Source organism: Martes martes, assembly GCF_963455335.1.
Source record: "Martes martes genome assembly, chromosome: X".
NCBI lineage: Eukaryota > Metazoa > Chordata > Mammalia > Carnivora > Mustelidae > Martes > Martes martes.
In genome coordinates, this window is record NC_137897.1 from 88,724,604 (window position 1) to 88,741,073 (window position 16,470).

A 16,470-nucleotide genomic window follows, 5' to 3' on the forward strand; every position below is an offset into this window, starting at 1 on the left:
TAGATATCCTTCTAGGTCTAAAATGAGTCTTTTGGAAGCAGTATATCAATGGTTCTTTCTTTAAATTTAATCCATTCTGACCCTGTATGTCTTTTGATTGGAGCATTTAGTCCATTTACATTCAGAGTGATTATTGATAGATATGCATTTAGTGCCATTTTGTTGTTTGTTTTGTGGTTGTTTCTGGAGATTTTCCCTGTTCTTTTCTAGTCTTTGTCACTTTTGTTCCTTCTTTCCTTCTCAAAGAGTCCTGTTTAATATTTTTTGCAGGGGTGCCTGGGTGGCTCAGTCAGTTGAGCATCCAACTCTTGGTTTCAGCTCAGGTCGTGATCTCAGGGTCATGAGATCTTGGGATCAAGCCCTGTGTCAGGCTTTGTGCTTAGCAGGGAATCTGCTGGAGATTCTCGCTCTCTCTCTCTCTCTCTCTCTGCTTTTCCCTTCCCCCTGCTCTCTTGTGCTCTCTTTCAAATAAATAAATAAATCTTTTAAAAAAATCTTTCTTGCAGGCCTGGTTTAGTGGTCACAAACTCCTTTAGTTTTTGTCTGGGAAACTCTTTAGCTCTCTTATTCTGAATTATAGCTTTGCTGGATAGAGTATTCTTGGCTATAGATTTTTCCCATTCAGCACATTGAATATATCATGCCCCTCCCTTCAGGCTTGTCAAGATTTGTGGAGCTTCTTTCAAATTTTTGTGGAGATCTGCAGCTAGCCTTATGGGTCTTCTCTTGTAAGTTAAGGACTTCCTTTGTCTTGCTGCTTTTAAGTTTTTCCTTTATCACTGTTTTGCAAATTCAACTGCAATATGTCTTGGTGTTAGCTTGCTTTTGTTGATTTTGCTGAGAGTTCAACATGCCTCCTGGACTTGGATGTCTGTTTCCCTCTCCAGATTAGGAAAGTTTTCAGCTATTATTTCCTCAAATAAACCTTATACTCCCTTTCCTCTCTCTTCCTGTTGGACTCCTATGATACAAATGTTGTTACATTTGATGGAGTCACTGAGCTCCCTAAGTCTATTCTATCCATAATTTTTCTTTCTCTCTTTTGTTCAGCTTCATTATTTTCCATTATTCTATTTCTATACCACTTATTCATTCCTCTGATTCTTCCACCTTATGGTCATTACATTCTGGCAGTTTCAAATCTCGGTTATTTTTAATTCTTACTCTTTTTTAACTCCTTATCTTTGTGTTAAGAGTCTCCCTGATGTCTTACATGCTTCTCTTAAGCCCACCCAGTATCCTTATGATTGTTGCTGTAAATTCTCAAGCAAGCATATTACTTATATCTGTTTCAATTAACTATCTGGCAGTGAACTTTTCTTGTTCTTTCTTTTGGGATGAATTCCTCTCTTGGTATTTTGGCTAAGTCTCTGTCTTCTTTTGTGTGTTAGAAAAGCCTGTTTTGTTTCCTGCTCCTGAAAGTAATGGCTTTGTGAAGAAAAGGTCATATAGTGTCCAGGTCCTGGGGCTTCAGAGAGTGTCTCTGGTATGTGCTGCATGTACTCTGCTGCCGTGTTTGAGAAACTCTTTCCCTCAGGTCAGTTGTCTTCAGAGGCTGTCCTTGCTTACAGTGGTCAGTACTGGACTTAGGCCAGAGCGTGGCAGGTTTCAAGTAGGCATGCTCTGGTCTGCTTGTTACATGAGACCTGATGCTACTTCCTGTAGAAATAAAGCCTTGCAGAACTGTATGATCAGAAAACAAGGGGCGCCTGGGAGGCTCAGTGGGTTGGAGCCTCTGCCTTCGGCTTGGGTCATGATCTCAGGGTCCTTGGATCAAGCCCCGCATCAGGCTTTCTGCTCAATGGGGTGCCTGCTTCCTCCTCTCTCCCTGCCTGCCTCTCTGCCTACTTGTGATCTCTGTCTGTCAAATAAATAAAATCTTAAAAAAAAGAAAAAAGAACACAAGGTGGGTGCGGGAGCTTATGCTGGTCTTCTGGGAAAGAGGCTCGCTGTGCTGGTCTGTAGGCATTCTTGTCTGAGAAAAGCAGTACCAGCAGAGCACAGGGGGGACAGAACTTGGTGTAAGCAGATTAAGCTTCCAGTGTTGGCACTGTGCTGTTTACTGAAGCTGGTTTATACTGAGGGGCAAAGAAGGAAAATGGCACCAGGCTGCTCCTTTGTCTCTAGAGAGGAGTCTCAGGCTTGCTGTTCTCAGGAAAGTGCTCCCAGAAGAGCAAACAATTTCCCCTCATGCCTCCTAAGCATTTTTCAGATGGTTGTTTTCAAGCAGTGTGTCTCCAAGTTGCTTGCCTGCCTGGAGCAGTGCAGTGCCCCTTGGGCTCTATCTCAGCCAAGTCTGCTGACTTTTAAAACTCCAAACTTTAGGGATATGCTGTGGTGGGGACCTGCACTGGTTTCCTGGGGGAGGGTCCTGTTGTGCTGTGATAAATGCAGGTTTGACCAAGAAGGGTGGTCATGCCAGGGTGTATGGGCATGGGAATTGGAGCAAGCTAGCTAAACAGCCAGTGTCTAGGTTAGCTGCCCTTAGCAGGTGTCTCTGCACCTATGCTGAGAGGCAGGTGAGGGAAACAGTGCCCACTGACTCCTTTATTCCCAGAGAGGCATCTCTGGGAATGCCAGCTCTCACAGATATGCTCCAAAAAGAGCAAACGGTCTCTCTCCATGTCCCACAGGTGATCCTCAGATCGTGCCATCTGCCCCAGTGTTGCTCACCTGCCTTCTTTCCAGGAGTAAGGCAGCACCCTCTGGGCTCTATCTTGGCAAAGCCTGCTGACCTCTAAAATTCCATTCTTTGAACCCTGCTGGTTGCAAAAACTCTGGAAAATTAGCCCATCTCTTTTTCCCAGCCGGTGGCTTTGGAGAATTGTTCTCCTTGTGGCTATCCCTGCTTTCTCCCTCTCTCTTTCTCTCTCACCTTTCTCCACGACCACCACTCCCTCCCTTCCACAGCACGTGTGATCTGTTTCTCCTCCAAACCATGTCTCTGCACTTCTTACCTTCCTCCATGTGGTCTCTTCTCTCCCTCTAGTGGTGCAATTTGTTCTGTCAGTCCTCACATCAATTTCTTGAGTATTTGGAATGATCTGATGGTTATCTAGCTGTGTCCTAGGGATGAGGCAAGCCTAGGGTCCTCCTACTATGCCCCCATCTTCACTCCCTCAGCCTCTTCCAATTAATTTTTGCGAGTGTCTTTAAGTTTGTAATTCCCTTCTTCTGTCATCGCCAATCATCTGTAAAACTTGTCCAGTTTAGTTTTCATTCATATATTTTACCTCATAGTTCCAGAGTTTCCATTCCATTCTTTCTTATCATTTACATTTCTCTGCCAAGAGCCAGCATCTTTTCATTCATTAGGACCATATTTGGCTTTAACTCCTTCAACATCTTTATTTTGTAATAGTTGCTGCAGATTCTTTTCTGATAATTCCAACAGTAGGTGGTATAGGAAGTCTGTTTTCATTGATTGCTTTTTTATAATTATTATCATAATTTCCTATTTCTTCATATCCAATTTTTATTTTATGATGGGCACTGTAGATATCAAAAAAGTTCAGAAGGTGTTGTTTTCTTTTAAAGAGTATTCCATTTCAGGCTGGCATGCTATGAATTTCCTTCTGGTTTTCTTGACTCTATTCAGGTTTGGTTTTAAGTTTTACTATGGTGCATCTTTTAGGGACATGATCCTTACCACTAAGTATATACTTTCTTTTGTTTCAGCTAAATCCTCAAGATGTTAGTGATGGAAAATGTGGTCTCTTCATTCTGGTAGGGCCAGACTCTAACTTTTAGAACTGTTTAACCTCTAGTATGTTTGTCCTGTTCTTGTGCTCAACACTGCCACTCACTTCTAGGCCTTATGGAATCTCACTGTATAACCTAGCTCTCAACCAAGTACCTGGAGTTTCTGCTCACAAATACTTCTTGGTCTCTCCTTCTGCATAGTTCTCTCTTCTCTTACACCTTGCTCAGGAAATTCCAGGTGTTTGGGGAGTCCTGAATGCTGACCTCTGTTTCCTTAGTTCAGCAGGACAGCCAATCCCTGCTTGGGCTTTCCTTCCCTGTGCCACAGTCAAGAAATTGTCTCCAGACACAGAGGGAAAGGGTGACTTTAGCACTATCTCATTTGTTTCCCTTATCTTAAAAAGCACAGTCCTACACAAATCATTTCCAAATGCTTGAAATATATATATACTTCATATATTTTTTATCATATATATATTTATATATGTGTGTGTGTGTGTGTATTTTTTTTTTTTTCTGTTTAGTTTTATAGCTGTTTTTGTCAGGATGGCAACTCTGGTACCAAGAACTCTATCATGGCTGGAAACATGAGTCCAATTTTTTAAAACCTTTTGTTTAAATTGTGCTTCAGTTTAAATGATATGTGTTGACCTCCTTGAAGTTCATTGATCATTGTTTCTACTATTAATCCCATCCAATGTGTTTTCTTAATTTTAAATAATGAATTTTTTTTAGTTGCAGGATTTCCTCTTTTCTTTAGTTTCCACATCTATCCTGAAATTTCCACATCTACCAATACATTTCTATATTTTCTGGTAAATTATTAAGACATTTATCCCAGTTAAAGCCTTTGTTAATTTCAATTACTGGATCATGTGTGGGTCTGTTCCTATTTACTTATTTTCCTCTTTATTATGGGTCACTTTTTTTGTTTCTTTGTATATCTAGTAATTTTATAAATATACTCTTATAGAAGCATTGTTTTTTGTTTCTTATGGTGGGTTCTGGGATTTAAAAGCTCTTGTTTCCAGTTCTGAGGACTTCCTTAGTCCTAAGAAACTGGTTTGTTTGTTTGTTTTCCCAAGGTATGCTCCGAGTATAAATGAATGGCCAAGGTATTTACTAAGCTTTTCTAATGGTGTGATGCAAACTCCCAACTTTGTTTTCTCTGCCATAGACAACTGTTGAAATCTCTATTAAATACTTTCATCCCTTCAAATATTGCTTGTTCCATGGGTTCCTTACAAATCTCACACATAAAGGATTCAGGTGTAAAGAAAGAAATGGAGGGAACTTTCTACAGATATTTTAAAACCCCTCCTCCCGGTGGCTTGTCCTTTCACTGACTGCCCTCTTCAAATCCTAGCTGTTCTCTCAGATCTTAATGCTATTCTCTTACTCTGCAGCTCAGTTACACTGTAACTTCTCTTTTTATATATTAAAAAAAGTTATTTATTTATTAGAGAGAGAGAGAGAAAGCACATGAGTGGGAGGGGCAAAAGGAAAGAGAATGTTAAGCAGACTCTGTGCCCAGCATGGAGCCCAACACAGGGCCCAAATTCATGACCCCCCAGATCACGGCCCTGAGATCACAACCACTTCAGCCAAAACCAAGAGTCAGGTACTCGACTGACTGTTGAGCAGCCCCTCAATGAACAGCCCCTAGACTGTAACTTTCTCCTCTGAAGTGTAACCTGAAGTGTAACCTCCCTGCTGGAGAACGCCCTCAGGGGAGGAGACATAAATTTGGAACTCAAGCAACATGATTCCCTCATTCAATGGCTGAGTCTCCTATATTTTCTACATGTTTTTTTGCTCACCCTTATGTACCTTCAAATGTTGGGTTTTTAAAATTTTGTTCACAATTTATGGTTGTTATTAGCAGGAGTATAGGCCTTCTATAAGCTACTCCACCATTATTAGAAAATGATAGTCTTTTTTTACCAGTTTTAATAGTTGTTAATAGCAAGATGTTAAGTCTAATTTTGATACCAGCTACTGCATCATGACTGTAGCTGGAAATTTCTAAAGTCTGATGTTGAAAAAAATTAACATCTTTATTTTAACTAACCCATAACTGAAATTTGGGATTTACTCCAATCACAAATGTAGGCAATGAACCATAATAGTAATTCGCAGTGTCTGTATTATTATCACCAAGAAGAATCACAGACAATTAAAAATCACATTCAGTTCTGGCATATATCTTGACATATGATAAACCTTGGTGACTATTTCAAAATTTGAGTAGCTATTAGACCCACCACTAGAAGTTGATATTTGATGTGTTAATTAAAAAACACATATATTACTGTTCTTAAAGTTTGTCTTTAATGTTTGATAGCAAAATGTCAAAATAATTTGGGGTTTTTTTGCTTTTTTTTTTTTTTTTTGCAATTCCCTGTGTTGTTTAATCCATTCAAAAACATTATTCTGACAGGAGGTCTGTACTTTCAAAAAGGTTTAGAAGCCTTGCCCTACATTCTTTTCTGATCCTTCTTCTTTCCACAAAAGTTCTCCTTAAAAGATCATGACCTCTTAATTTCTCCTTATAAGAAATGTCCTGTCCCCAGCTCACACCTAGCTCCTGAGTTCCAAACACCTATATTCACGCAGAATTTCATATTGGTCCTCAACAAGCACTTCTAACATAACACAATCCAGAGTCCATTACCTCTCCTGCCACAATCTTGCTCCTTCTTCTATGTTCCTATGCTTCACGGCAACCCCATCTACCCAAGGACACAAATAAGAAACCTGTGATTACTTATTGACTCTTCCTTCTCTCTCACATGCCATATCCAATCACTCACCATGTCTTATAAATGAAACTTCCTAAATATCTCAAAAGTTGGTTTATTTCCCTTAATCCTTTCTACTTTTCACTTTATTTAGACTCTTCTTTCCCTTGCATAATAATATCTTTCTTACCTGTTACAAAAGAACTGAGGCCACCTTCTACCAAGTCTTTACTTTCTGCCTGGGAACCCAGCAGTCCCTTTATTCTCAAGTTCTCAGAGCTTTGTTCCATTGCCCATTGTGTGGGTGTGTGTGTGTGTGTGTCTCTCTCTCTCTCTTTTTTTTTTTTTTTCCTGACTCTCCAAACTCTCTTCTGAATATTTTCCCAGTAGCATATAAGAGTGTTCAACTGTCTGATTTTATTTTTAAGAAAAGCTTACTATCTACATTCACCTATCTGTATTCACTCTCATTTCTCATTGCTTCACAGAATCGACAAATATCCACTTAAATCATTTTATGCAATTCTGCTCTTTTGCCATCTACCAGTTAATTCTCATTTCTACTTATCCCTCTTTTACCTTTTCATGGAGGCCTTGATAATTTCTACCACCCATTCATACTACCATCTCTTCTAAGAGAAAGTAACAGCCATTCTTAATTCCTAGTGTAATTCTTTCAACTGTTTCTGACTTTGCCTCCTCAGGGATCTTATTCCCTCATCTGTTACCTTTCTTTTTTGCATTTTTAAGTTCTCCCACTCTACTAGCTTTCACCCTTAACGTGTAAGCACATTATTGATCTTAATTAATCTTGAATATAATCTTAAATATAATCTTAGTTTTCTCAAACATTATTAGTTTGTGAGTAATGCAGGAGGGAGAAATGATTTTCCATCTACTTTCTGAGGTCTTAACTTAGACCTCCAATAATAAAAGACAGATTAATAAGTGAAAAACAGACATTTAATAGTTTGTAGATCCTTCCTGTACACAAGGGGTATACCACCCCCCCCAAAAAAAGCTGAGTAACTTCTCCAGGTGGTGCAAGCCACCACCTTAAATATCATCTTCAGCTAACAACAAACAAAGATGTTGGTTGGGAGGAGACCAGTTAAAGGAGATTACTAGGAAAAGCACAATAAACAAGGGTAAGGTTTGTTATGCAGATTTAACTGGGTGTCTTCTCCATTAATAAACCTGTCTCCTCTCCTGATTTAGTCATCCTTCTCTTCCTCGTGCAGATAGGAAAATGCTGTCTGTACCGGGAAATAGATTTCCTTTATGAATGCAAATTTCTCTTGCAAAAGGATAACTCCTACTTTGCTTTCAGAGCTTTCCCTGTGTTTGCAATTTCTCAACATAACCAACTCAAAATAATCTTTATGCCAAAGAGGCGTATTTTGGGGTTGCATATTCTACTACTTCCCAGTAGTAATGTGGTCATATTTCAGCACTACTTCCAATTTCACTTTCTCATGCCCTCAGCTGTGCTGTCGTTAAATACTAAGACCTTCCCACCCACCTCTTCACAGATTCTCTTCCAAGTGTATCTTACAAATCCTGAACATCCATCTTGTTAGCTCGTGGAGTGTCTTCCTCTTTTAGTTGGACTTTCTTCAGTTATTTAAGTTCTTCCTCTTACCCCTACCATTGAAATCTCTATCCCTTATTCACGCATGCCTATGGCCCTACTCTTCTTAAACCTACAAACCCCTTGAAGTTCAAAGTTGACTCTGAACCTGACTCTGAATTTCTTAATTCTCACTGCACAAACATCATGCTATTATCTGCCAAAGCATGCACAATGCTTCTCTCCGCAACTCTGCCACACTTTATCACCTGAGAAGGAAGGCAACACAGTTTGCATTGTTTCATGTTCTATGTTCTTCTCTGAACATAGTTCCTTCATCCTCTGCTACCGGCTCCCATGTGCAAGAGATTCACTTACTGCTCCATGAGGCTAGGAACCATGCATGTGTTTGACATTGTGTGGTCCTCCTAGGTGTCTTAGAAAAAATATTTCCATGAAAAACAACTCATAAAAATAGATACCTTTGAGATTGCCCTTCAGCTTTAGTAAGGTGTTGTATTACTCAAGATAGCCCTGCAGTTTAGAAGAACGCTTGCATTTTGATGTTGGCCAATTTGTTCCAGGAAATTTATTTTATAATCTCTCTCTCCTCCTTTGTATCACCATTTATTATTCATTTCCTGGCAATCTGTTTCCCGTCTTCACTACTCCACTCTAATTGTTCTCTCTAGAATCACCAGTGAACTCCTCATTTTCAAAGACAGAGGAAATGTTTTTAATCTAGACCTCTCTGTGGCATTTGACACTATTGAGGATGCCTTCAGAATGTTCCATCCTGTTACCTGTTTTGACATAATTCTTCATTCACACTGAATTACTACCACGCCGCTGATATCCATTTTGCAAATTTTGATGAAAAAAAAAAATTGCTGCTGATAATTTTTTTTTACCAGAAGAGATCAAAAGAAGTTTTTCAGAACAAGTTCTCACATGTACTGACAATGACAACTATATAGGGACTGGGGGTGGCCAACAGTGATTGTAAGAGACTGCCATTCATAAGACGCACCATGTTTTCAAAGATCTTGAAATCTGAAAGAAATGTACATCTAAGGATCCTTGGCATATGGTATTATCATCAGAGAGTTTGAAGAGAATTGATCTGTGTTGCTTGAATTCGAGGCTTTAAGAAACAATGTGAACATCTTTATCTATATTCTGGATTTACTTGCCTGACTTGAAGTAAATAACCTTACCAGGCTATTTTATGGCTTTTACAAGGCTGGAATGAGATAATGCATGTAAAGTATGTGATGCAGATAAAGTAGCAGAGTCAGTGAGTACTCAACGAACGATAGGAAGAGGAGTAGCAGCAGTAGCAGTAGTGGTCATAGTCATAATAGTAGTCGTAGTCGTAGTAGTAGTAGTAGAAGTCGTAGTAGTAGTAGTAGTAGTAGTAGTAATTCATGATATTTTCAATAAAGACTTAAACGATAACTGTTCGTGATTTCAACATTTCTAAAGTGTTAAGACCCTATATGTTTATTGAACGTATTTTTGTCTCTGAGTTTAAGTAATCTTAATAAATAATAATCACTTTTCGGGGTTTTTTGAGAACTAAATGAGATAATGCATGCAAAATGACTGCTTATTGTTTGAAGTGGTACTTGATATTTTCAGCAGAACATGAATTATAATTTATCTTTGTTGCTTCTAAAATTCTAAGGAAGACTGATAAAGATTCAATGAAGTTAATTTCAGAAACTTTAAGAGATTCTAGTTAATAAGTCCTTTCGATATTTTGTCTGGATTGAGTAAGATATTTATGAAACTATATAATAATCATAAAATACTTGATTCAGTGTATGACAAATAAGAAGCACTCAGTAAAAGGTGGTTATCATTACTTCAATTATGATTTATACCTGGTATTTCCTCTGGTAGTTCATTTTTGCTCTTTCTCCTTGGCCAACTCAAAGGTTTTAAAAATATCAAAGAATGTTCCAAATATACCTATTAAAATGACTTAATTTTTCTGAAGTTAACTTCACCAAATACCATGTGACTTTCAGAATTTTTGTAAGAATGAGTAAGATAGTGCATGTAGCATGTTGCTATCATTGAGGTTGCTTTACATTTACCTGACATTATAATATTACCAGAATTTCTTCTACTGGTTGACAAATTTAAAATACTGATAAAGACTTTACTCATTTGCTGAACTTAATCCTCTAATGTTGAAATAACTCCATCTATTAACATAGAAGAGCAGTTCTCAAACTCAATGGTATCAGGACTCCTTCATAATTTTCAAAATGACTGAAGACCCCAAAAAGCTTCTGTGTATGTGGATTACACTTATTGATATTTGCTGTATTTGAAATTAAAACTGAGAAATGTTTTAACTATTTATGAATCATTTCATTTTAAATAAAATGAACCCACTTAATGTTAAGATAATATTTTTATGAAAACCGTATTTTACAATTTTGAAAATCTCTTTAATGTTTAGTTTTATGGAAATGCAGTTGAATTCTCATAACTGTATCTGCATTCAACTTGTGATTTGTTGTTTCATTTAAAGTTTATGAGGAAAATGCAGTTTTAAAGACAAATAGTTGGAAAAAGGAAATCTAGCAAACCCTCTAAAAGAGCCTCAGCAGCCCCCCAGGGTCCTTGAACTACACTTTGAGAACCGCTAACATATACCTTTAATTTTCTAAAGTACTAAATAAGATAATCCATGCAATATATATCGTTATTAATGCTGCTTCATTTGTTGCTATTATTTATAATTTCCAGATAGTGTCAAAAAATCTTGAGTTTCTTCTTGTTTTGTTGACTGCATTCATGGTTTCTTAAAAAAGAAAAAGAAAAGGAAAGAAAGAAAGAAAAGAAAAAGAAAATTAATAATGGCATAAATTTGGTAAAGGGGTTAAGCTACTTGACTAAAATCTGTATTACATAGTCTTTAACCAAATTGAGATAATACAGTTTACATCTATAATGTCAGTGATACACATGGCTCAGTGCCTGGAACATAAGACAGACTCAGCAAAAGGCAGCTTTGGAATCATTCTTTACTCAATGTACATAAAACTATACAAATAGGTGCCATGGATAAAATTGAACTCACGTATCTAATAACATCTTCAGCTCATCCAGAGTCGGTCTTTTGTTATCCTTTGACACAGGCCTACTTTCAGGCCCCAGAGTCCCTTAGGAAAATGGGTAAATCTTTTAACAGAAATAAGCCAATCCCACTGCAGAGCTGGGCTCTGCTCTTCTGGTCGGTGTGTAAGGTCTTCAGAAACTTCAGGTAGCTCTAGAACATTGTGCAGCATTCCTATAGGGAACAGAATCTCCACTCCAGCACTTGTTTCCGGAGTGTAGGCTTGCCTGTACTTATCAGGATTCCTCCAAAAAAGAATGCAATTTACCCAGACCAAGTCTCTAGTTCCCACATGGCTAGGGGTTGGGAGAGGGGGAGAGTTTGGAAGGGAATGTTCCTATACTCAAATGTTCCCACACCCTTCTCTGGTCTTGCTATAGGATCCTGAGGAAAGTATGAGTTTTTCTACCAGCTCTTTGGCAAAAAATGGCCTTCTTTCCTACAATTATATCGAAGTGGTGAGTGTTTCTACACAGAACTTCAAGTCTGTTGCTCTAAAGTAATCACTTCCAAGGTCAGCAGTGGACAGTAAGTCCTGGAGAACTTTATGACCTGAGACCTAATAGTGATTTCATTGCCTGCTTCAGAAAGGACCTCTAGGTCTTCTTTTTCTCTTTTAAAATACTTTTCTTTTTCTCTTTTCTTCTTCTTTTTCTCTTTTCTTCTTTTTTTCTCTTTTAAAATATTATTAAACTTTTGTTACAGAGGCTTTCAAAGATGACAAATGTAGGTACAATTACATAATAAAAACCCATGTATGCATCATCGAGCTCTAAGTTTTACCAATTTATGTACTGTCTTGTTTCATTCCTACTTCTATCTACTTCTCCTTCCCATATTATTTTGAAATAAACTCCAGACACCATAGTACTTCATAAATATTTCATCATGTATATATAAAATATGTATCATGTATATATATATATCATGTATATATAAAATATAACATTTTTTCTACATAACCACAAAATCAACATCTTTCTTAAAAATTAATGAATGGTAATTATTTAATATCAGCAAAAAGCCAGTCATTATTCAGAATTTCCGGCTGTGTCATGAAAATTGTTCAAAGTTGGTTGGCATCGAGATTGTAAGAAGAGCCACATATTGTAATTGCTTAATAGGTATTTTAAGTCTCTCTTAACTTGGAGGTTGTCATTCTAATTTTTTTCTCTTGTAAATTTTGTTTTGAAGAAACCCTTCCCTCCTTTCTTAATTCCCTACTCGCTTCCTTAATTCTGGAAAAATTCCTGCAGCCTAACCCTTCACTAAAACATTTCACTGAAGATAAGTCAATACTGACTTCCTTCAGGCAAGCCTGATACACACTCTTTCTAAAGACTCCCTTATATTTATGACTTTGGGGATGGAGGTTCTAATGTTACAAGCTGGCAGCCTTCTTAACTGACTTTTTAAAAACTTAAATGTAGGGACAGCTGGGTGGCTCAGTCGGTTAAACGTCTGCCTTTGGCTCAGGTCATGATCCCAGGGTCTTGGATTTGAGCCCCTCCACTAAGCAGGGAGCCTGCTTCTCCCTCTCTTTTGCTTGCTCCCCTGCTTGTTCTCTCTCTCGCTCACTCGCTCTCTCGCTCTCTGTCAAATAAAATCTTCAAATTAAAAAAAAAAGGATTTTCACTTTCAGATTTGTCACAGTTCTCCACGTGTTCCCTAAAGCCAGCAGCAATCTCTGAGCTCTGAGTGTGCACTTCTGTCTCTGCTCACAGCTCATAGTGAATACCCGCCAACCCAGGATTCCTAATAATAATCTCTGATAGATTCCTAAAAGTACAATTGTAATTTGCTCAGGCTCCAACTTCCTGGAGACACAAGGGAGAATAAATTAACTTTACATTTGAACTTTACTTGCAAGTTATCCCACGGATGTGGGATCTCTTCAAGATCTACCAGAGCGATTTCTGAAAATGTCCACGTTTCTCACTTAGAGTGAGGCACGAGATCCCCTTCTGCTCCGACCTCCTCATTGCTATTTTCTGCTGGTGAGCTTTTTTATTAATGGAGGTGCACGCCTCCAAGAACGACCTCTTGGTATTCTTAAAAAACAAAACCAAACAAGACAAAAATGCTTGAAATTCCACACACAAATGGGGATACTACATCTCTCCCAGCTCTTTATTTCGCTCTGTCTGTTGCCCTTAAAATGAGGTTGCTTATGCCCAGTGACTCAGGAAAGACTCTTGCTAAAAAGAGAGTTCTCTCAGTTTCTGCCTGGAGATGATTATTTCTGCACAGTGCTCAGATCTGGTCCCTGCAGCACGGCTGAGGGCCCCGCTGTCCTCTCCATCTCTAGTAACCAGAGCTCAGGCTCCGGAGGACTCACACATAAAATGTCCTCCTCTTAACCTCTTTCCTCAGGAAAGGAAGGCGTGGAAAGGGACTCTGTCAGCTAAAAACTCATCTCAAACTCAGCCCAGCCGACCCTTATATGGCATGGTTCCTCATCTAGGTGATGCACACATCATTTTTATTGCATGTGGAAGACTATAGGCTAAAAAAAAAAAAAAAAAAGAACCAGTGAATTTATTAATGCCATTGAGTCTCGCTGTAATGTATTCATTCATTCAACAATTATTTATTGAGTGCCCCGTGTGAGCCAGGACAGTTCCAGGAACCGGAAATGAAACAAAGCACACACAATCCACTCTTACACACGAGCAATAATGGGAATTCCTCGCCTTCTACAGAACTTGCGGGAGAAGGCATTCCTAGCCTAAAAGAAATTGTCATTCTCTGAGGTCACACGGCAACTCTTTCCTGTGACTATCAGCTTATGCCATGAATAGCTTTCAACAAATGCCAGTTCTGAATTTTCTTCGGTAAAATACAGTTGAATGTATGCCACTGCACAAACCTGTTCAGTCCTTCAGCTGTGCTGTAACTATATCCTACCTTTTGTTTTCGTTGTCGTCCCTTTAGGTGTGTCAGTTCCTATCCCAGTGATCGGACTGAGAGATGAAGAGAAAGTGTTCGTCAACAACACCACCTGTGTGCTGAACGACCCGAATTTCGTTCTCATCGGGTCCTTCGTCGCTTTCTTCATCCCGTTGACGATCATGGTGATTACGTACTGCCTGACGATCCACGTTCTTCGCCGGCAAGCTCTGATGTTACTGCACGGCCACATCGAGGAACCGCCTGGAATAAACTGGAACTTTCTGAAGTGGTGCAAGAGGAATGCCGTGGAGGAAGAGAACCCGGCCGACCCTCACCAGGACGCGAACCCACGCCGAAGGAAGAAGAAAGAGCGACGCCCCAGGGGCACCATGCAAGCGATCAACAACGAACGGAAAGCGTCCAAAGTCCTCGGCATCGTTTTCTTTGTGTTTCTGGTCATGTGGTGCCCGTTTTTCATTACCAATATTCTGTCGGTTCTGTGTGGGAAGGCCTGTAACCAAAAGCTCATGGAAAAGCTTCTGAATGTGTTTGTTTGGATTGGCTACGTCTGTTCAGGAATTAACCCTCTGGTGTACACGCTTTTCAACAAAATTTACCGAAGGGCTTTCTCTAACTATCTGCGCTGCAATTATAAGGCAGAAAAGAAACCTCCGGTGAGACAGATGCCGAGAGTGGCTGCTACTGCTTTGTCAGGGAGAGAGCTTAACGTTAACATTTACCGGCATACCAACGAACCAGTGCTCAAGAAAGCTAATGACAATGAGCCCGGTATAGAGATGCAAGTGGAGAATTTGGAGCTACCAGTTAATCCCTCCAGCGTGGTTAGTGAAAGGATCAGCAGTGTGTAATGAGCAGGGTGCAAGCAGCACAGTCTTTTCCTACGGCAAAGCTACCCATGTAGGGAAAGGTCTTAGAATTCTTCTGTCGGTCATAACTAATGTAAATATCGTTGTCTGATAAAAAGTGTTTTGTATATAGCTTTGCAACCCTGTACTTTACAATCATGCACACAACAGTGAGATTTAGGGTTCTATATTTACTGTTTATAATAGATTGAGAATAACTTATTTTGATTATTTAATGCATAAAATGTTGATGTTTCTGCTATCCCTCCCTTCCTGTTTCCTTCCCTCCTTCTCCCTCTTTCTTTTGTTCTCTCTCTCTCTCTCTTTTTCTTTTGGGCATAAGGAAATGTTGATGTTGATCTCAGGTGGCATTTGCAGGAGACCAGAATGATGCACGTGACCGTGGTTATTTCAACCACACCAAAATTAACGAACTCAGTGGAATCTTTTTCCGGGTTAACAGTAAATATACACTTTAAATTCTTGCTCTGCTCATCTACACACAGAAACACAGTAAGATAGGTTCTGCCTTGTGATACCTTATCACATGCATTGGCGAGTCAAAGGTAGAACTTAGCCTCGTTGTCACATATAGGGGCAAAATTTAACATTGTCCGGATGTCGTGTTGGTATTTTACTGCAATGTCCGTCCCCATAGTGGTATTTTAACATAGCAGCTGGTTAACCAGGACTACAGAAGTGGAAGGATGATAGGAGATATATACACCAATAGCTTTTCACTTCTTAAGGACAATGTTCAAATTCTGATTATCACGACAAGCAAACTGGAATTAGTGTTTTCATTCTGGTCCTTAGTAAATACCTAATTCTGTGATTAAACTGGGGAACGAGATCCCAGAGTTATTTCCCAATCCAGGATTCAACATCAATTGGGTTTTGATCTCAGGATCCTGGAAATTCGTGTGCTACACACAAAGTGAAATTAGCATTTTGAGCCTTATTAAAATATTTTCATAATTATGGTACCTCTATCTATAGGACCCAATTTCGCAGTCCATTTTTGAGTAAAACTTGCGCTGGGAGCATAGATGATCAAAACCTTGGAAGTTTTACTTGATTAAGGACTACAGAATTAGGCCCTTAGAATGTGAAAAAAAAAAAAAAAGTAAGTAAAAACAAGCTTGTACTGAACTCTGGGAAAAAACCAGAAATACAGAGTTTCCATTTGGATTTTAAACAAAATTTATCTCATTTTCAGATCCTTCCAAACTCTCTAGTGCAGGAAAAGGCTGCAGCTAATTTGTGAAAGTGGCAAGCTCTTCATTGTACTGCAATTATGTACCAGAAGTTTAAAATCTTTGTTAAAATAATAGTGTTGTGTCACAATAAGTGTTGGCCATTATTTCATTCGTGGGCCTGCTGCTCTAAGAATTCAGTACCATTTAACTAGTTTGTTAACCACGAAAGGTTTCCAAGCATCGCTAAAGTCAGACCATGAAGTCTATGCTGTGTGCCGAGTATCCAAGTGTTTCCACTATTTCCATGTGTGTCCATTTCACACAACTGTGGATCAATTTCTGAAGAATTCATGATGCTATCTCTTAT

General features: G+C 38.9%; 1 protein-coding gene across 1 annotated transcript in view; it reads left to right on the plus strand.

The window, feature by feature from the left end:
• Positions 1 to 14,907, plus strand: part of HTR2C (5-hydroxytryptamine receptor 2C) — a gene marked incomplete at both ends in the record, with an annotated part of 168,444 nt that extends 153,537 nt beyond the window's left edge. The window contains one exon of the mRNA XM_080795660.1: positions 14,081 to 14,907. Coding sequence (XP_080651786.1) covers positions 14,081 to 14,907 — 827 coding nt within the window. The remainder of the gene's footprint in view (positions 1 to 14,080) is intronic.
• Between the last annotated feature and the right edge of the window lie 1,563 nt (positions 14,908 to 16,470).